The sequence below is a fragment of the Xiphophorus hellerii genome, chromosome 2 (assembly GCF_003331165.1).
Source record: "Xiphophorus hellerii strain 12219 chromosome 2, Xiphophorus_hellerii-4.1, whole genome shotgun sequence".
Taxonomy (NCBI): domain Eukaryota; kingdom Metazoa; phylum Chordata; class Actinopteri; order Cyprinodontiformes; family Poeciliidae; genus Xiphophorus; species Xiphophorus hellerii.
The window spans coordinates 31208528-31230125 of NC_045673.1; the positions used below are offsets into that span (position 1 = coordinate 31208528).

The following is a 21598-nucleotide window of genomic DNA, read 5'->3' on the forward strand; positions in this document are numbered from 1 at the left end:
AGTTCGTAATTTAATCACAAAGGAAATGCATTGTAAAGAAAAGCAAAAGTAAATTCTAAAAATGTAAAAGTTATCAAATCTGGTTGATTACTTCAGCGCTGAAGTTGTCAACCAATTTATGCATTTTTTATCAAAAGGATTATGAAAGTGAACTTATCCATAGCTCTAGAGAACAATGTCATTTATTTGAAGACTTTCTCTTGCCCACCTTTACGCATCCGTTTCAAAAGTCATAAAGTTTACGAGGGGACTTGAAGGCAGCACGAGGATCAAGCTGAAGCAGAGTAAAACTCGCTGCAGCCGAGCAGAAACGCAGTGAACAAGTTAGCTCAACAATGAGATTTTAGTTAATTACAGCGTTGTCCGGATGTGTAATTATTCATGACTTGTCTTGGTGAACTACTTTCAGGTTAGAATTATCGTGTTATTACCGGAGTCGACACAGAGTTCTGCTTTCTATCGGATAAAACAGGGAGCAAGAAAGGTCCGTTTTAAAGACAGTGCGATTTATAGGCTACATGCATAGACGTTTAATCGTCTCATGGTTCAATGTCCACAACAAAGTCTGCTGAAGAGCTGGACTTCAGACTGCTGTTTGAGGAACACGGTAAACACTCAACAGGTACGTGTCATTTTATCGAGTAGTTAGTTAGCGAAAACTCTTGTCAAGTTCAAGAGATTGTGAGAGTTAAACCAGAAGTCGACAATTTAGGCCTTCAAAATAAAAGTAAAATCAAATGGGGGGGGGGGAGAGTTACAAACCAATGTTCTGAATTTTACCAATTTGACGACTTTTTGAAAGGTGTCCTGATGTCTTATGATGGACCCAATTGCATCAGGCCTGAGAGAATACGTTGAATGAAGTGAAGATTTAACAATAAAAATGAAGAATAAAAACCATAAATCCAGATAAACAGACCAGCAAGGAGAACACTGGCAGAATGCAGGGAAGTGACGGGAGTAGAGGAGGATGAGGTGCTTAAATATTGATGAGGTTGCAAAGACCTAGGCTGATGAGCTAATGAGTTGCAGGTGTGAGGGGAGAGCAGGAAGCAGGCTGAGGAGACAGAGTACACTGGGAATGAGGAAGTAATTCTAACACTAAAGAATGACTGAACTAAAGAAACATAATAAAACTAGAGTAACTGAGAATAACTAGAAAAAAGATATAAACATAACTAGAAACATTAAGAAGGACTGAGCTAAAGTAAAACAGAAACAGGAATGATCTAAACAAAAGTCAAAGGGACACAGAATAATCAAACTAGAATAAATCAAAACTCAAAAACACTTAACCCGGAACCCAAACAGAAGGCTTGGATATCACCATTAAAGTGTTTATTTGAAAGATTTTTGCAAAAAAAGTTGTGTAGTTAAAGCTGGTGTATGCAACTTTTATTCCAGTATTTTTTACATATTTTTTAAACATGTATGATACAGATAATCTGTGAAATAAATTGAGTTCCTCTGCATTCTCCCAGTTGTCCCAGTGCTAACTACAGAAAGACCCAGCTCGGTCAGAAACCACCAATTAAAGCCAGGAGGAGCATTTTTATGTTGTCATTCATGCTTGTGTAGGCGTTGCGCACAACCTCCCTTTTGCTCTCTGCTATGCTGTGAATCCTCTGGCTAGTTAGCATAGCCACTGAGCCACTAAATGGCTTTCCTGGGACAGTAAGTTGTTTTTCTGCCATTAGCACATTAAGCAGGTTGTACATGAGGTAGGTTGACATTGGTTGTTTTTGACCGGGAGCTGTGTATATTGGCAATAGTAGTATTTAAGGTTGGGGGATGTTGGCAAAATTTTCCCAACCGATAGTCCATATCCTTATGTCCATATGGCATTAGGCGATATATTCATGGTATTCTGTGGTGATGTTGGAACTTTTTTTGGGGGGGGGTGCAGAATAATGGAAACACGCAGGACATTTTTCTTGCTAATTTTTTTAATTTGCACATTCTTGTTTTTCAAAAGTAAACTATCACAGCTTTCACGGTTAGTTAGCTGGAATTCAGGCAATGGATCCACTCTTTCTGTCCTGTGCACACCCCCTTTATTTTTTTCTGGGACAAGCACCTTGGTACTAACGTAATTTGTGACTGATTCTAATACATTTGTAATTGAAATGTCAAGAAAGCACAATGCATCTATAAAACACATTACATACTGCGGGAAAAGCACTACCCAAGTTCTGCATTTCAGTAGCAGGTATGAGTAGACAGATCATCAGACATGGCCAAGATGATGGTCTAGATTTAAGTTGCCTGCAATATCTGCAAAATATAAAGTTCCCTTCACTAAGTTCAAGTCTGAACTCATATGGAAAATGACTTGAACGTAGTAAAAATGTTTTTTTCTTTTATTTAGTTTTTCTTTGGAGATTTTTAAGTTTAAATTTCAGCTTGTTGAACTGGTTCAAAGAAATAACTTTGTTTACTAGCTTGTTAATTAAACATTTATAAGTCTATATTGCCTTAATAGACAGTGTTTAAGAAATGAAAGTGTAGTTGTAAAACTGTGATGTGAAATGCAATGTGGTCAAAAATTTAGGTGCACCCAGTGCAAGAAGCTGGTCTAGAGCTCTGGTTGATGTGGTTACATGGCATAGCCAATTATGAAATGACATGATGCACTCATTAGGCTACAAGTGTTCTTAACATGAAACTGAAACTACAAGTACTTAAATTTGGGTACTGGTGGCAACGTGCTTGAGGAATTTCTGCAGAATGACTGGATTAAAAGTGTGTTGTAAAAGTCTCCACTGTGAAAGGGGTGCCGATAATCTGCCTTAGTCACTAAAAACAAATTGTCCTGACAGTTTTGATTATTTGAGTCTTGTACACTTAGTTGTGAATGGAATATAATGTGTCAAGTTGATCTGGTTATGATCTATCTCTGGTGTTGCTGGAATTGACACAAAACAAAAATTTCAAAATTGATACTGACCCTAAGAAAAATACTCAATGCCATTTTTGATAGCACACCAACTTTTTTTTTGCACAGAGCAAAAAATATTATTAACTTTCTTAATTAGACTAAAGATAAAAGCATCGATGAGTTTCTCTAGATCTTGCTGGGACAGTAGTCCTTTAATCCTGGAAACATTCTTCAGGTGATAGAAGGTCGACTTTGTAACTGGCGAAAGAAGTTTTGATCATCATTTCCCAGAGGAGGTAGGAGGAAAGCTTTGCGTGCCTCTGTTAAAAAAAAATAAAATAAAATTTTAGTTTTTATTTGGCTCAAGCAGCCTTTATTTGAGAGTGGTAAGTCAGGAAAGTAAGTAATGAAAAGAGGGAGAAGAAATGCAAAGGTCATCATTCCAGGATTCTAACTTGTGACGTCTGTGTCAAAGACCAAATCCTCCATACATGTTTTGCTTTACTAATACTCCACCACAGCACCCCTTTGTGCCTCTTAGCAGTAGTCTTATCCCACCTGGTGGGACAGAATATGTCCTGGGCAAAACCACAGTGTGTCTTTTTGAGGGAAACATTCTTAAAATCCCATAATGCAAACCTTAACGTGTCAGAAGAAATAAATTGAAGTCTCTGCACAATATCATAAATAGTACTTGCAGATGATGTGTTAAGTTTGGGTAAATACAACAGTAATGAAAAGCTGCAGGAACTCACAGGGCAGATAAGAGGGTTTGCAATGACACTGATAGAAGTTACACATCAAGTGTGCAGATGCGCTCTCTGAGCCACTGAAGTACAGGTGCAAAGACACACACTGCCCCCTGTGTGTCCCTCACTACCTCCATGTTTGAGTCCAGCTGGTGCATGCCTGAAGCCACTACTGACAGGCCTTCATCGTCATCATGGTCTGTGAGCCAGGTTTCAGTGAACACCATCATATGCCATCATACAAGTAGCTTACTTTAGAAAAAATATTTTGTAAATAAAGCAAAATTCAATAAATGAAATAATAAATAAACCAGCAAAGATGAGATATGTTGAAAATGCTTTTAACATTTGAAGTTAACCTGATGTACATATGTTTGGACTGTGACAGGCAGCCACAGGATCCAGAGCGAACCCTCTCTGTGTTCACACCCTGAGCACTTTCCACCGCAATGCAACACTGTTAACTACTATCTGTCTGTCAGACAAAAGTGCAGTTCAAAATTTTATAAAATGAAGAAAAAAGGAAAATGTTATTATCTGAAGGAGCATTTCTTATTCTTCTCTTCTAACGATTCAGGTGAATGGATGAACAAATAAGTAGATGAGTCGATAAAGCCAAGAGGAGCACGTCTGTCTCTAGACTGCCTGTTTTTCAGGTTCTCTGCAGTGAACCAGTGTGACACCCAGCATGTCTGCTGGCTGGTTTTACTTCCTGGTTTTCTAACTGCTTTGTGGCACCCACCTGGTTTAGACTGTTACCTCCCGCCGCTGTTTTTCCCCTTCTGTCTCGCATAATATCTAAAACATGGTACGTGGTTCTCAATTCTGGTCCTCAGGGACCTCTGCCCTTCCAACTTTAGATGTGTCTCTGTTCCAGAACCCCTGATTTAAAAAATGGAAGAAGCCTTTTAATCACTTTCTGATTTAAGTCTTCAGTGTGACAGAAGGGAAGCATTTATACATGCAGGGCAGTGGCCCCTGAGGACCGGAACTGAGGAACACTGACCCAACAGGAGGAGGTTTGCTCTTCTCCATGCCGAGCTTATTTTACCCTGCAAAGTGAGGGTTATGCGTGAAGCAGTGGAGCTGGTGAAGCAGATCACAGTTGGTGCCTTAACAACACCTTTTTTGCATACACACATATTTTGCATACATTATGTGGTGTGTGTGAGACTGTTTAAAAAATACCTACCAGGATAGAAAGCTGGTATATTTATTAGACAACATCCAACTATGAAGATGTTCCCAAACTTGAAATTAATAATTGTAAGAAAAAGTAATGCGTTACATTTTTTTCCACATCAGATTGATCCTTTGGCTTTTGGGAGTGCGGATCATTTTAAGCAACTGCATCTGATTTTCTTACAGACTCTTTGAAAATGTGAAAATTCTTTAAGTATATTTTTCTTCTTCTTAAGTGGGAAGGAAAAGTCTGTTGGAACAATGAAGGTCCTGAATGATTTATTAATAAAATATAATTCTAGAAAATCAGTAGCTATTACCAGAGTATTGATTATGTGTCATGGTAAAAATCCTTGACCTTTGTTAAGGTTAATCAGAACCTGGATGTACATGTACATCCCACAGTGGGAGTGAATGTTAATTTTTGAAGAGGTTATACTTAATTAATGGAGATTAACACATTAAACTCCCAATCCAAGAATAAACATATCAAGAAATTGAGGTAGCAGTAGTTGCTACAATACTTGATTTAATTTTGAGATTCATTATTTTTGAACATTTGATTGTACTGTGTCCTACTTCACAGCTTTAGCTCTGGATGTGAAGACATCTCCCTCCACTCAGGCTCTCACTGAGCAGCTCTGTAGTCCGGAGCTGCAGAGCCACCTTCCATGTTTACCTGGTACAGTTGACTACGATCATGCTGACGGTCTTTCTCACGGACCCTATTGTGGCCTCCAGCAGAACTTCAGGGCGTTTGATTGCCCAAGCATTGAAATCACTTCCATTGCTCATAATCATATCGAGCCTGGCAATGACCTGGAGGTTTTGCCACTGGGTGGTGCAGAAGGAGGTTATCCTGAGCCACTGTGGACCAGAGATCAGCTGTACTTGCCTCTGGATGCCTGCTATCGTGAAACGGCGCTCAGTCAGAGTCCCTGCAGCAGCCTCTCCTCTAGAAGCTGGATGTCTGACCTGTCATCCTGTGAATCATTCTCCCATGGTTATGACGATGTGGAGGGAGAGCTACAAGACCCTGCACTCCTAGCTCTGGGGTCACCAGGTTGCAGGGGTGGAGCTTTTGGGGTGGAGCTTTGGCAGCAGAAGTACCAGCATCCGTCAGCCTTCAATCCAGTGTTGTCACCCTATCAGTCACCCCGACAGTCACCTTGTCACTCCCCACGCACCAGTGTCACAGAGGAGAACTGGCTGAGCCGCCAGCCCACCTCCAGGTCAGTCAGCTTCACCTCCATATGGAAATCCATTATGCAGTATGCATAATTACCCTCTCTGTTGTACTTGGGTAAGGATAGATTTAATGCGATTGTGATTTTAATTGTGATTTGTTTTTTTTTTCCAAACAATTGTATTGCATAGGTTTTTTTTATTCATTACTAGTAGTGTTCTTCATGAAGCATTGTCTAAAAAGTATTTAACAAAATACAGTTTTTTTTTAAGACAAAGAATGATTCAAGTTAAAAAAGCTTTCCATAAAACATCTGACCCTATGTGAAATATAATTGGCTCCCTAGTAAAAAGTTGTCTTAAATTTGATCAAAGTGGCTTTCACAAGATGTCTTAAAAAGTCTTAAATCTGACTTTCCTAAACTAGCAGATACCTTGTGCATTAACTGGAACATCTGATACATTAATAAACACTAGTTAATGTGGCGTATGGATTTGCATCCCACAGTGGGAGTGAATCTGTTCATCTTTGAAAGGGTTATTCCTACACGTTAAACTCCCAAGTCAAGAATAAACATGTCAAGGAACTGAGGCAGCCGTAGTTACTACAGTTAATTTTGAGATTTGAAAAATAATTGCCTCCTAAGTAAAAGGTTGTGCCTCATCTGTCAGGATTAACTGCCAATCACAATTATGTAAGGTATTAAACAGTGGTGCTAAAAGTTGGCCCCCGAGGGCCGGCATTCTGCATGTTTTAGTTCTCTCCCTGGTTTAATGCACCTGGATCAAATTATGGCTCATTAGAAGGCCTAAGTCATGCTGAGGTTGATACTACCATCAGGTTGGGAACTGAAACACATAAGATGCCGGCCCTCGAGGACCCACTTTGGGCACCGTTGGTCTTAAGTCTGATCAAAATAACTTTTAAAACATTTGATAAAATGTCAGCAATAAGCGACAGAGTCTTTTATATCCTTCTGGATTCTTTTTGAATTTTATCTTTATTGAGGAGTGTGATTTGGGATCTTTTCAGGTCACCTAAACCAGGTTAGATTTTATAATTGTTAATATTGTTGATGAACTGACTGCTTCCATTGTGAACTTCTGACTTTCCCTTACAATTTATTAAGACCCATGCTTGAAATATGAATCACACCAATGTTCCACACAGTTATTTTGAACCAGCATTACTATTTATGCCTGTATGAAAAATGTATTCATCTATTAAAAAATACCTCTCTCAAAAACAGAAATCATTTGAGAGCTTTAAAATTTGGTAAATAATAAGTTTCCTTTCACAGGCCATCATCCAGACCAACATCCCCTTGTGGAAAGAGACGCCACTCCGGTGCTGAGCCCCATGCTCGCTCACCCTCTCCTCATCACTCACCAAGCCCCACTCCAGGCACTTCTCCACGGGGCAGTGTGACTGATGACACATGGGTGGGAAGCCCCGCCTCTGCCCTTGGCTCACTCCTCATTTCTGGATGCCAGGAGCTTGACGTTCCTTCCAAAACCAGGAGGACAACTGGTAGCCACCTTGGCCTCTTGATCGGTCAGGGAGAGCCTGGTCTGGACACCTACCAGGACTCTCCTAGCGAGGAGGTCAAAGAAAAACCCGACCTTGCTGAGCTTTACCTTCAAGTGCCTTCCCACTACAGCTGGGCTAAACCTAAACCTGGAAATGCCCCGTTGTTCCGGTTAGAGCGAATGATTTTCAAATCTGATTTCTCCTTCCTTCTTTTCTTTTCCCAGAGAGGTTAAGCGCAGAGAGCAGACCAATTTACTTTTAGAATTATTGTTTTTTTTTTTTAGTGAATAAAAGACATCATTGTGTGGAAATAAGATCCAATTGAACTGGGCTAGTTATTGTTGGCTTATTGTTAAGAGTGCTACTTAAAGAACAAATTACTCATTACTAGTCATTATTAGTATCTCGTTGGTGTGAAAGTTAATTTCTCAGTGAGACAGAGGATTCTGGAGAAACTTTGACCAATGGTTTATTAGGCTGTAGCAGTCCCATTGTTTTGGCTTTTTTTATGAGAAAGTTTGATGTTTCAAACAATCAGATTCTTCTATGTGTCTTTTCTCCAGGGGCTTATCGCCCCCTCCACTGGACTGGCCTCTGCCCAACCAGTATGATCTCATTGAGTTGAAGTTGGAGGTCCAGCCGAGGTCCTATCACAGAGCACATTATGAGACGGAGGGCAGCAGAGGATCGATCAAGGCAACTACTGGAGGACATCCTGTTGTCAAAGTATGTCTTTTCTCATCACTTTTTTGTTCAATAGGATTTGACAGCCCAATTCAGGTGTGACCAAGTCCAATCCTCGAGAGCTACTGCCCTGCAACCTTTGCATCCCTGCTCCAACACACCAAGTCAAAAGGCTGACTTCTCTCACCAGCAGAAACTCCACTCTGCAGAGTCCTGCTAATGAGCCATTCATTTGATCCATGTGTGTTGGAGAAGGAATGCATCTAAAAGTTCAATCAGAGCATCAAAATGGGGAAGAAAGGAGATTTATTATGTGATATACAGAATAAATCTGAGGGGATTGAGTAGTGGACATACTTTATTCTAAGTGGCTGATCTAATTTCCCCACAAAACAGACCTGCTTCTTTTTCAGAAAAGTTATTTTTGAAGTTGCATTAAAAATGTATTTTGGTACCAAAACCGGACATGTAGCAGTAAATTTACATTTTATGTCCTTAATTGTGATAAAGAATATTTTAACTCCATGGCTTCCTCTATTGATAGATTTATAGATAATATTCTTTAATAATTTAAAGAATATTTTAAAATATTTTTTAAAATACAGAATTATTTTAAAGCCAAAATATTTTTTTATTTTGGCTTTAAAGAATATTGGTGTGACAGAAAAGTGATTAACTGCACTGAGCTGCATCTTCTTCAGCTTGACTGAAAGTTTGCCTGCTTAAACAAAATTGCAGGTTCCATCTCTCATTTTATTCTGAAAATACCTGTTAAATAAACAAATAAAACAGCTATTGAATATTGTCACAATGAGACCTGTTCACTTCAATTTTCTAAGATAAAAACACAGCATCAATCAGTGTAAAGTTCTCAAAGAAGTGTGTGCCACTCAAAATCACCTTCATTTGAACACTAGACCTAGTCGCAGATGAATACAGCTCTGCTTCAAGTTTTCACCAATCCAACTTCCATAAAACTTTTGGAGCACCACAAATGTAATTTTCAGCTCACTGACCAAATAGGAACTTTCTTTAACTATGTTTTTATGTTACGTCTATTATTTGTTTAAGATATACTTCCAAATGGAATTTGGAAACATATAGCATGTTCAAATCAGTTTTGTAGCATGTTGAGCTTTTGTTATAGAACTAACCATTTCTGAATAGTAGGCGTTTAACAAAATCCCTAAAAAAAATTAATAATACATTCTATTTTCCTGCCATCTGTGCAAAAATGATTGTTTCCCAATTATTTATCAGATTTCTTTCTGTCTGCAGTTGATTGGATACAGTGAGCAACCAGTCCACCTGCTGGTGTTCATTGGTACTGCAGACGACAGATACCTTCGTCCTCACTCCTTCTACCAGGTCCACCGAGTCACAGGAAAGACAGTCAACACTGTGTGCCAGGAGAAAATAATGAGTGGCACCAAAGTCCTGGAGATCCCTTTGCTTCCAGAAAGCAACATGTCTGCCAGGTATTGGAGGCAACCTCACCATACTGGGATTTAGTGGGGGGGGGGGGGGGTCATCTTTTTAGGTCAACTTCAAACCCCCAAAAAAATATTCTGCACTTGCTATCAAAGATTCCTTACCAAAATGTCCCAGGGAAAACTTTGCACTCATGCATGCTGTTAATTATATCTGTTGTAAACCATGACTTTGATGATTATGACCTGCAGTTACATTTTAGTAAAATATATAGTCAGTATGTCAGCTTGAGTAAATGATTTTTTAAAGTTAAGTATTCTCTTTAGCAATAATTGTTGGAGTTGTACCATCAGAAATTGATGGTAGCTGTGCACCATATCAAAATATACTAGTTAAATACAAAATGTTGTTAAAAAAAAGACTGTTTACAAGAAGTAAAAAAAAAACTGTGCAAAGAATGAGGATGTACAAATGACAGCAGGAATGTTTGAAATGAGGAAAGCTGAACAAAGATAGAAAGAAATGTTCATAAGTTAATTAGACTGTAACATGTTAGACTGTAACAAGAGCCATAATGCATGTGCCATTATGCACATGCAGCCAGAGGCGGTCCCAGTCTGTTTGGTGACCTGGGCGAACCACCTTACTGGCCAGCCCTCCTGTAAGTTGTTCAATAAGAGGAGGTGGGGGGGGGGGGTCAGTTTGCATCAAGCACTGTTTACATTCTGAGCCTCTGGTTGATGGAGGGGGGCGGGGTGAACCACAGCAGGTGGTGATGGACAACAAAAACGTCTGCCACAACCTCTGTTTGCAATACCCGAAAGTTCTTGTTTGGATTCCAGAAGAGCCTAGTATACAACTCCAAAGATTTTTCTTTTTTTGCTATAAGTCAGAGGACGAATTGAAGTTAGAAAATTGCTTTAGATTTAGAAAGAACATACTTTATTTCTGTTTTTTACATAGCATTGACTGTGCTGGCATCCTGAAGCTGCGGAATGCTGATATTGAGCTGAAGAAAGGCGAGACAGATATTGGACGGAAGAACACGAGAGTCCGAGTTGTATTTCGAGTCGCCGTGCCTCAGCAGGACGGACAGATGCTCTGGCTGCAGACAGATTCTATTCCTGTGGAGTGCTGTGAGTGGACTGAAGTGCAGTTGAAACTAGATATTTAGATAAGCTGTGTACACAATCAACTATTCAATCAAATTAAACTTTCCTGTTTTACGTGAGTTATAATGACCAACATTGTTTACTTTTACCAAACACCAGATGAGCAAGAGAGATTTTTTATGCTTTCTTCAAATCGAGAAGTTTACATTGTCCAAGATTTTCATGCAGGGAATAGTTTAGGAAAGCCCAGATGATGGATGGTTTTGTCTGGTTCTTAACAACTACCGAGTTAAATGGACCGACAGCTGTGTCAATGTATTTTACAGCACACCTACTGTTTTTTGGGTGATATGGAAGAAATAATGAAATCAGGCTAGATAACGTGAAGAGAACATAAGTCTATTTCATCTTCGCATTTTTAACAAGAGCACATCTATATATTCAAGCAAATAGTTGCAAGTATAAACAGCATTGGAGTGTCCTGCCATCATGCTTTTTTTGGAAGGAAATAGTTGTGATCTAGAAATAAATGCATTTTATACGTGTACACTTCCCCCAGTGAAGACGGTGCCAGGAAATGTATCTAACAAAAATATCTAACAAACTCTCATTTGTTTTGCATTTAGCAAGTCAAAATAATTGCTAATGACTGTTTTATCTGAGCTGCAGTCAGCTAAAACAAGACAAGTTATGTGTAATTTAATCTCAGACAGTGAGAGAAAAAGTTGTTTACCCTACCAACTTTATTTATAGAGGACTATAAGAACCCACAGGACCAATGTGCGGTACACAGTCAATGCAGTATGTACAGTATCTGTTTATAAAATACATATTAATATTGGTTTTCAACTGCATATGAACATTTTGGTTTGGTATTAAACAACATATACCTTGCATAATAAGTAAAGAATTCCTTATTATAAGTAATACCAGAAGATGTAATAAATGACATATTTCCACAGATGTTCAAAAGTAGTCCTGGCTGACAGTTTACTTTTTGAGAAAATAGAGCTGCTATTTTTACTACTGATGATGCACAGGAACGTCTGAAATCTTAAACTAACCTGTTTTCCAGCCCAGCGATCAGGTCAGGAGCTTCCTCAGGTGGAGAGTTTCTCTCCTACCAGCTGCTTTGTGGACGGAGGAGAAGAGCTGCTAATCACAGGAACAAACATGTCTGCACAATCTACAGTTGTTTTCGTTGAGAAGGGGCCTGGTAAGATCCTCTTATGTTCATCAATAAGTGTGTTTTCATCATGTCTCTTTTCACTAACATTAATCAGCATTGTAAATGCATTGAACTTTTAGATGGAAGACCACAATGGGAAGTAGATGCCAGAGTTCTGTCTGACAAAAGTAATGAAGTAAGTACAAAACAGTTTATTTGAATGGCTGCATTCAAAGGAATAGTAGGAATAGTAGTAGGAATATTTATTGATATTTATAGCCCATATAAAGGTTTAAAGGAATTTGTAGTATATGAAATGTATTTTGTATAAACGTGCAGGTTTATACATTGCAATTAGCAATTTATACATTGCAATTAGCACACAGCGTGTGCTCCATTCATTAACTAGTGAACTATTTTGATTACAACTGAACAGTGACTTCAACACAGTATAACATGATTGAGACTCCTGAGTTTGGATCTCATATTTATTTGTTTTTGTTTTAGTCGAGGATCACGGTGGAAATTCCCCCTTATGTTAAGAGGACAGCGTCTCCTGTCCAAGTCCAGTTCTATGTTTCAAATGGGAAGAGAAGAAGAAGCCTAATGCAGAGCTTCACTTACCTGCCTGGAATCAGAGGTCCCCATCAAGCTGCTCCTGCAGTTAAACAGGAGCTCTGGGGGTCCGAGCACATCTTCTGTCCAGAGCCCAGCCTGTCGCCTTCCCATGATGCCGTGCTCAGGCCAGATGTAGCTTATGATCCATACAATCTCCCACTGCATGGTCTTCCTTCCCAAAACTCCTCCCATCTACACCATCCTCCTGCTTTCACGCGTTCCCTTGAAGCATCATTATTGTTGCCTCAAATGTCTTCTGCACCATGTCAGATCATGACTCCACTTCCAAATCAAGGTTTGACATCAGTGCAGATAGGCACAATTGATGCACAGGCACCTTCTCCCCCCATCCAAACTCTAAACCTCTCTCATCATACCTCTGCTGGTGGTCCTCCAAGGAAACAATCTGAAAGTTCCAAGAGTACTTTGAAAAGCTCTCTGGACGCTCACAAAGAGTTCCTGCTGCACAACCCAGGAGAAGTTCTGAGTGTCAAGAAAGAACCGGAGGAGCAGCCTATTCTAGGATCTCTGGGCTTCCAGGAAATCACACTGGATGACGGTAAGAAGCAAATTAAAGCACTGGCAACCTCTAGAATATTTATTATCACGCTATGTAAAAGTTTACATGATCAGATTTTCACTAGTTTGACCCTTTACAACAGTTTCTCTTCTATATAAATTACAGTTAGGGGGTGAAGCTTTGTGGCTTCCCAAACCACAGTTCATGGCATTTCCTGAACAGCTTGCTGTCTGTAAACAATAGCTTTAACTAGACCAGTCTGGTTCTAATTAGAAGCAACACCAACTGGCTGTCCTAGAACCAAATTATATGTGCATCAAAACTATTTGTGTTCTTAAAGTGCAATCTCCATTTCCAGCCAACCCCCAAAAATCCCACCAAATAAAATAAATACTTTTTGAAGTATAGGAGAGTTTGAGCTTCTGTATATTTTTTCCTTTTTAATTTGTTGATTAATAAGCCTATTACATGAGTTACCAGCTAGATTTAATTCAGAAACACACCCTTGGTTTCTAGGGTGAGGATCAGAACCTGCCTATTATCCTGTGAACTACAGCCTCTCCTTACAAACAGTAAATGTTTTTTACTGTCAGATTTATGTTGACTTTGAGATGTTTAGCTCTTAAAAAGCTAACTCAGACTTACTTTATCATATCTTTCCTATCATTGCTGAAAACTTTCCAACTAACAAGGTGACATCAGGGCCGTGCAGAGACCTATGCCTCCATAGGTCTCTGCATAATCAGTAATTGATTTTAAACTCTGCCAATAAACCTGGTCTCCCTCTCACAGATTCACCTTATCTATATTTCAACATGTTAGCGATGCTGAGGTTCTTAGTAGGACGGGTTCTGGGCGGGGGGGGGGGGGGGGGGGGGGGGGGGGTTCTGTCTAAGGCCCCATATTACCTTGGGCCGGCCCTGCATGAACAGCTGCTGCGAAGCGCATCTCTGGAATCTACCTGGAATCCCCCGGTGGCCAATATGTCAGTCCTCCGATGCTTTGGAGACATTTTGATTCATTTCATTGTGGCATGTTTGGCTTTTTGCTGCGGTTCTAATTATTGCTACAATGTTTTCTGATGTTTATTTTGTGAACTCCAAATGGGCCGAATCTTCCTTTAACACTTGAGGTTCTGCAATAAGTTCTATTTACAGCTGTGAACCTCCAGCCCAGATCCCCTCAGCAGCTGCTTTAAACCGCCTGGTAGAAACGTTAAGGAGAAGCAGAGCGAACAGAGAGCAGGTGGTACCAGGTGGTACTGGGGCTTTGAGCTGCGTTGCTACTCGCGGTAACAGTCGGTACCGTGTCTTATATCAGGATGTCTGATTTAAAGACAGATATTCTTTCTATCTGTCGGTGGACCGACTCAGACAGCCTGTAGTGAACCAGACATTCAGCAGAATGATGAAGTTAAAGTCAGAAGTTTTCTCTGCAGCTGAAACATTTCTGTGTTTAGGGGTGAGGCGGGTTTTGTCCCGCTATTGCAAGGACGATTATGAAAATATAAATAGAAACTGTTTTTCTAACGTCAACATCAGACCTATGTTTTTATTCACAAACCAGTGTATGAAAAAATATTCTTGCCCATAATTTGATAGTTAGAGGACACAGATCCGCCCCCCTCTTCCTCCTTACCATGGACCTGGAGTCTGAACAACATGGAGGCTCTGAGAGTCATTATGAGACTGAGGGCAGCCAGACTAGTTTATTTCCACTAAATTATCATATTTAGCTAAATATTATTGCTGAGGGGCACAAACAGGCCTTCTGCCGTATGGATTAAAAATAAAAATAAAATTTTTGAAAAAAACAAAACAAAACTCAAAAAGGGCACTAGGGCAGGGGCTCAAGCCCCCCCCCCCCCCCCCCCGCATGTGCCTGGTTCACGTTGAGACAAACTGAGTTTTATGTGGTAATTTGGATTGAGTGATCTCTGAGGTGAAGGAGTGCAGTTTCACACTATGCAGTTTCAGACTGCATAGTGTGATCAGATTTCCTTGCATCAGAAAAATGAGGGAGAAGAAACTTCAACTTTTAAAAATGAGGAAGTAGCTCCTCCACCTACTCCATTGTTCAGGTGTTCATCCATCCATTTGTTTGCTGTTTTTTCTTTGAAATTTTTTTTTAAAAATAACCTCATTTTTTAAATCTTTCTCCTGATGAACAGATTATTTTATTTTGTCAAACTTCAATCCACTTGCTGGAAGAAAAAAAAAATACTTTCAAGTAGGCTAATGAGGAATTATCTGTATCAGATTGGATTTCAAAAATAGCACGTTTCATATTTCTGTTACCTAATTTATTCCTGCCTGCTCCCTGAAGCATGTGTATTGCTGGTTATTTCCGAGTGATCTGAGCTAAAATTAGCTGTGTCTGCTGTTTGCTGCTGTGCATGATGCTGATGGGTTCTGTTGCGGTGCTGGTTGGCACCAGCTGTCCTCCTGACCTCTGTCTATAAGCCCGGTTCCCAGCTGCCATTCAGTCGGACTATGAATCTCATCAGCTGCATGTCTCTGTTTTGGGACGCTACTCAAGTATTCACTGAGGCATGCTGGGAGCTTTCAGTATCAGAATTACTGTAACATAAATAGATATATAGATATAATAGATACATTCCAACTGATAAACAGCTCAAACCATTTTCTATATGAGATTTTACACCATGTGTTTGTATATTTTTTGTTTTAACTTTGTAGACCAGTCAGCTATCATCCCTCAGAAATAATTTCTAAATTTGTCTAAAATTTTGACAATGTTTGTTTCGTCTTGCAGTGAACGAGATTATCGACAGAGACATTGGCACATTGAGCAGCTGTGTGCAGACTGACCAGCATGACCAGTTCCAGCAATACACCTGGGAGCACAGTTCCAGCAGCCCCTCTGGGCCCTTCCATGGAGACCCTCAGTAGTTTCAGAAGACAGTTCCTTCATCGGATGGTCACGTTTGCACAAAGTTCTCCAAACTGATCTTTAAGTGCCTGAAAACCAGTCAGTAGCCTTTGAGGAATCTGTAGCTTATTTTATTTGGAGTTCTGTTCCTTATGTTTCTCAGGAATTTTAGAAAACAAGCAGTTTGTACCTCACAGTCAAACCAAACATTTTATTTGATGACTGAATTGGAGAAATTGTAAAGTGGGAAAAAGTAACTGTAATCTGATTTCAAAGTCATATTATAACTTTAATGTTAAACTTTAAAGTTGCACAAAAAAACACATTTCTTGAATTTTGACAGGGCCAGTAAGCTTAAAAAGTTCTTTTTGATCCCTGGATCTGATCCAGAAATGCTTTGCCATGGCACCGTTTTAAAGGCTTTGTTTTATTTTTCTCTTGCTTTACGTTAATGATGTTCAACCTGAATTCCTGTGGTGTGACTTTTTAAGACACTGAAATATATTGTGAGGTTGAAGTAAAAATAAAGAATACTTAACTGAGAATAATTAGATAAACTTGTCTCCACACTTTCCCATGTTTCTCTATAGGACCTTTTCAAAACTGACAGGCTTTGTGGAGACCAAACCCTGGTCCAAAATATCAACTGTATGATTTTGACATACACTCCAATTGTTTTAAAAAGTAATTATTTGGCTTTTGCTAAGAACTCTTTTGCGTTTTCCTGCTCATTTCCTGTTTTGCCAGTTGCTGTGTTTTCCCTTCGTAGGAAGTCGGGGTGTAAATGGGGCGACGGGTGTGTGGCTCCTCAAACCTACTATTGAAAACTCGTAGAGAGTTTGTTCACTCAGGTATGGGTTAAGATGTTTACAAATGGAATCTATGATGAGGTTTGGTTGCCACTAAAAAATAATGTATAAATAATCACCATGCGCTTTTTAGTGACGTAACATATGCGTATCTATTTTATTATTGCTCTTCCTGTTCTGTGCATTCTATCTACTCCATCTATTTGTGTGCAAGTGGGTATCATGACAAAATCATTTCTAGGCAACTCTCCATCTTTAGCATGTCGTCATTCTAATAATATGCGTTTGTCAAACGTTTGTTGGAGGACTGGATAGTTCATAGCATAAGCTCAGCAGATGTTCCACCAGATGTTTTCTAATTGCTGCTGCTAGTTTGAAGGAGCCGAGTGGCGGGGACGAAGGGTGCTCTGTGATGCTCAACTTGGAAACTGCAGCTCTGAGGAAGAGCTGCATCTGGAAGGCGGCGATTTCTCAAACATGCATGAAAGAATGAAAGCAACACTCCAGGTATGTTTATGATGAGGAAATAACATGATGTAAAGTTCAAAAAAGACAATTTTACATAATGCTACTCCTTTAGGTAATAAGACTTACCTAATAATTGTGCCAACACTGTAGACAAATATGAATTTATTTATTTCATAAAGGGAAGAATGCATATCAATGTGAATGCATCACGTACATATGACAGATTTGAGTAGACCTGTCAGGCACTAACTTGGCATCAACATAACCACTACAGGATTACTACAGATTACTACAGGATATTTGCAGAAAAAATGTAAATGAGGTTACACATATCAGTGGAAGAATATGAATTGTCTTCCCATGTCCTTTACTTTTACACTAAAAACATGATTGATTGATGGAAACCGAGCATTGTTCAGACGCAGGTTATGATTGATGTTTTAATGCTGCTGAGACAAACCAAAAACAGGATCCGCTTTAATGCCTGTTAATCCTCCCATGTTTATGTATCTGTGATGGACTGGTGACCGGTCCAGGGTGACCCCACCTCTCGATAGGCACCAGCACCTCTCCTAACCCCACTAGGGACAATAAATGTGTATGATAATGGATGGGTGGATGTTTATGTATACTTCTTTCATCCATTTTTAATGTATAAAGCGATGATTAGATTAATCAATCTGCTCCATCATTTAAAGAGCTGCTGATCTGGGTCTGGCTGAACAAAGCAGTACTCCTCCACTGGGCAGTTTGTTCCTGCAGTCCAGCAGCTGTTAGTGCAAGTATAAACCAACACAGTCCCAAATTCCAGTTCGTCCTCTGGGCTGCTGTCTGTCCTCTGCAGCAGACTGACCAGAGCAGGCATCAGCTGCAGCTCAAAGGTCCTGGGTTCTCCACAGGAGCCGCATGCTGGAACCGCCTGACTCACTTTGGATGGCGGCTTGGAGATGAAGAGTGGTTTACTGTGGCGACAGTAGCGCAGGATCTGCTGCGGACACAACGAAACGGCCTTCATGAACCTGAAGAAAGCAGCATCTCCGTGTCTGGCTCCAGCCTTTTCATACTTCTCTCCTCCACCACCACCTCCTTCCTCTCCCTCCCACACTGCTGTGCCCTCTCTCCTCTCATACTCCCTCAGAAGTTCCTGAGCGTGCTCCAGCTGATCGTCCTCCTCACACAGTTCTGACTCCTCCACCACACTGATGAAAAATGGACGGAAGACGGGCATGTCTTCAAATTCTACCAGACTGAGTTGTTGAAGACCGGAGCTGACATCCATGGGGCAGACTGTAGGACTTACTGATGAAACACCAGAGTGAAAGTTAGAGTCTGCAACACCTGACAGGTTTCCAGATTCCAAATGTCCCTCTGAGCCGAGATGGAGAAATACAAGAGTAGCGTAACTCCCCACCACCACTCCCCCCGGATTGAAAGATGGCAACAGGCTAATGATTTTGAAATTTTGAAATACTTACCTCCTGTTTGCAGATCTTCAGACTGTTGCTGATGATCATCACCTCCTCTGCATCCAGAATCATCTTCCTCCCTCTCCATTCCCCAGTCATCAGCTAACTCACACCAATCTGTGGCCGACGGAACAACTACCTGTGGCGTGGAGGACTGGTTGGGAGCCTCCGGACACTGGCAGCGGAGGACCGTCCAGCTACCGGACGTCCCGCTGCAGCCAGGCTGGCAGCAGGCGAACAGGTGAAGGTTTCTATGGTGGGGAGAGTCCTGGAGGGGGCAGTACACTTGCACCACATGGGCTAGCGGGGCGCTACAAAGACGACAGCAGGGTGACTGCCCGGTGACAGTCGACGACCAGTCCGGTTTGCCCCCGACTTTGTTTGTCAGAAATGTGGAGGGGTATTTCCTGGGATCCAGCTCTCCGTCACAGAGACCGATAAGAAGTGTCTGCTCGGCCATCGCTCACGTGTAGGAACCTTCTTCTTCTTCTTTTTTGTTTTATGGCGGTTGGCAAACAACTGTCAGGTGCATTACCGCCACCTTCTGGACTGGAGTATGAACCAGATGCCTAAACCCTATAATCTCCCTATTAGACCTGTTTTTCTAAGAAACCTAAATACGGAATTAAAAACCACATCTCCAGAAGATTTTTGTAGCAGATCTCTAATATTTAATTTAACTTTATTCCTATTTAACTCTTCTACTAATTCCTCTCTTTCTAGATTATATTTATTACATTCCATAAAAATATGTACAACTGTTTCCAACATGTAGGAACCTTTCTCGAGCGGAGAAAGGTTCCTACCGGACTTGAAAAAAGCGCTACCGGTTCCGTTAGAGCATTTCCACAATAAAATATAAAGCAGAACTAGAATAGAATAGAATAGAATAGAATAGAATAGAATAGAATAGAATAGAAGTACTTTATTCATCCCAGCAGGGAAATTACTTCGCAGTTACAGCATAGAGACAAGACACAATAACAACTACCACTGAGTAGTAGTTGTAGATAAAATAAAAAATAAAAATGAAATATAAAATGCTATAAATTGTAAAAATATAAAATGCTGTTAATATAATAAGCAACTTAAGAGCAGTCCTTGCAAAGATTAAAAAAATGCAGATATGTATATGTAAATATATGTACAGCAAGTGTGCCACAGTGCAGTTGTGCAAAATCGGACTGATTAGTGCAGAACAATGATTTAGCTTTTATTGTACAGTGAGATGGCATGTGGCAGGAAGGATTTCCTCTATCTGTCCCAGCGGAGCTGGAGCAGTCTATGTGAGAAGGTGCTCCGCTGTCTGTCCACTATGTGGTGGAGAGGGTGCTGTTTATTGTCCATAATAGACAGAACCTTCTTCACTGTCCTCCTCTCCACCACAGTTTCCAGGGACTCCAGCCTTAGTCCCAGTACAGAGCCAGCTTTCCTGATGATTTTGTCCAGTCTATTAGAGTCGCTGGCTCTGATGCTGCTTCCCCAACACACAGCAGCAAAGAAGATGGCACCGGCAACAACTCTGTGATAAAAGGTCTCCAACATCTTGCTGCACACATTGAAGGATCTCAGCTTCCTTAAAAAATAGAGTCTGCTCATCCCCTTCTTGCACACAGCGTCAGTGTTAGATGCCCAGTCCAGTCTGTTACCAATTACAACTCCCAGGTATTTGTAATCCTCCACCCCCTCCACCACTTCCCCTTTGATCTTCAGTGGCTGTGAAGGTGTCTTCTTCCTTCTGAAGTCAATCACCATCTCTCTGGTCTTACTAATGTTGAGCCTCAGGTGATTCTGCTCAGACCACTCCACAAAGCTGTCCACCAGTGTCCTGTACTCCCCCTCCTCTCCATCCCCTATACACCTGACAACCGCTGAGTCATCAGAAAACTTCTGTAGGTGACATGACTTAGAGTTGTACTGGAAATCAGTGGTGTACAGGGTGAAGAGAAAGGGAGAAAGCACAGTTCCCTGTGGAGCTCCTACATCACTGACCACCACATCAGACAGGACACTGCCCAGACAGACAAACTGTGGCCTGCCTGTCAAGTAGTCAGTAACCCAGGAGATCACTGAGTCGTCGACACCCATCCTCCGCAGCTTCTCACCCAGTAGCAGAGGCTGGATGGTGTTGAAGCACTGGAGAAATCAAAGAATGTGATTCTCACAGTGTCTCCTCCACCATCCAGGTGCGAAAGTGCTCGTTGCAGCAGGAAGATGACAGCATCGTCAACTCCTAAGTGGTGCTGCCCGTTTACCAAAACTGACATAATTAAAAATAAAAGCAGAAATCTTTTTTTCCCCTTTCCCTTAAACGTGCGCTTTCAACACGAAATATATATATGTTGTTTTTTCTTTTCCTTATACGTGCATTTTCATCAAGAAATGTATATTTTTTGTTTGTCTTTATGGGTCTATTAGGACTTGAATCTAAGACTTGATCTTTTAGTCCCTGGTCCTGATGCTGCTATCTCAACAGGAGAAGAGTTTGCATTCTCCACAACAGTCTTATAGAAGATGTAGCGTCTTTATACAAACACTGAAGGATCAACACTACCCCAAGAAGCAGATTCTGCTTTGTCTTTTCTGTAGATTAACTAACAGCTGTTTGTCTATTTGTACTCCTTCACCACTTCCAGTTCTTATCCCATGATGCAAAACGGTGGAGGACTTTTTGCCACTTCCTTTTCCTGTTGATTAGCATGCTAAAGTTCATGAGTACAATTTCTCATTCTTCTTTATTTTCATAAATATTTGTTAAAATATTGCCCAAATGCCCTGATGTCATTTGAAGTTTGAAATTATATAGCAGAGAGGTAGATCTACTGGCATTTATGTAGACAGAAAAAAGTCCCTTTTTAATTTTAATGTTTTATGATTGAAGCTTAGTACCTTAGTATTTAAAAGC

The 21598-nt window shown here is 40.5% G+C and overlaps 2 protein-coding genes across 3 annotated transcripts; one reads left to right on the plus strand and one right to left on the minus strand.

The window, feature by feature from the left end:
- Positions 1-272: 272 nt before the first annotated feature.
- Positions 273-16659, plus strand: nfatc3b (nuclear factor of activated T cells 3b). Its single transcript, XM_032547241.1, has 10 exons — positions 273-622; positions 5396-6041; positions 7296-7694; positions 8089-8251; positions 9488-9687; positions 10604-10776; positions 11828-11968; positions 12061-12116; positions 12428-13097; positions 15834-16659. The coding sequence occupies exons 1-10, from the start codon at positions 550-552 to the stop codon at positions 15968-15970; spliced, it is 2658 nt and encodes an 885-aa protein (XP_032403132.1). The 5' UTR covers positions 273-549; the 3' UTR covers positions 15971-16659.
- Positions 16660-17372: 713 nt separating this feature from the next.
- pdcd2l (programmed cell death 2-like) lies at positions 17373-19555 on the minus strand. 2 transcript variants are annotated; one of them, XM_032547429.1, is made up of 3 exons: positions 19473-19555; positions 18703-19170; positions 17373-18595 (listed from the first exon to the last, which is right to left on the minus strand). In XM_032547429.1, exons 2-3 carry the CDS (start codon positions 19151-19153, stop codon positions 17916-17918), a joined length of 1131 nt encoding a protein of 376 aa, XP_032403320.1. In that variant the 5' UTR covers positions 19154-19170; positions 19473-19555; the 3' UTR covers positions 17373-17915. The 2 variants fall into 2 exon arrangements, with proteins under 2 accessions (XP_032403320.1, XP_032403331.1); XM_032547440.1 differs by having other exon boundaries at positions 17373-18526; positions 19473-19552.
- Positions 19556-21598: the final 2043 nt, after the last annotated feature.

Bases quoted from the DNA above. Each gene is read 5' to 3' on its own strand.
- nfatc3b (XM_032547241.1), top strand. From the start codon at position 550: ATGTCCACAACAAAGTCTGCTGAAGAGCTGGACTTCAGACTGCTGTTT. The intron at 7,695-8,088 runs GTTAGAGCGAAT...TCTTTTCTCCAG, and splicing joins GGAAATGCCCCGTTGTTCCG to GGGCTTATCGCCCCCTCCAC. The intron at 10,777-11,827 runs GTGAGTGGACTG...CCTGTTTTCCAG, and splicing joins TTCTATTCCTGTGGAGTGCT to CCCAGCGATCAGGTCAGGAG.
- pdcd2l (XM_032547429.1), bottom strand. From the start codon at position 19,153: ATGGCCGAGCAGACACTTCTTATCGGTCTCTGTGACGGAGAGCTGGAT. The intron at 18,596-18,702 runs GTAAGTATTTCA...ATCTCGGCTCAG, and splicing joins TGAAGATCTGCAAACAGGAG to AGGGACATTTGGAATCTGGA.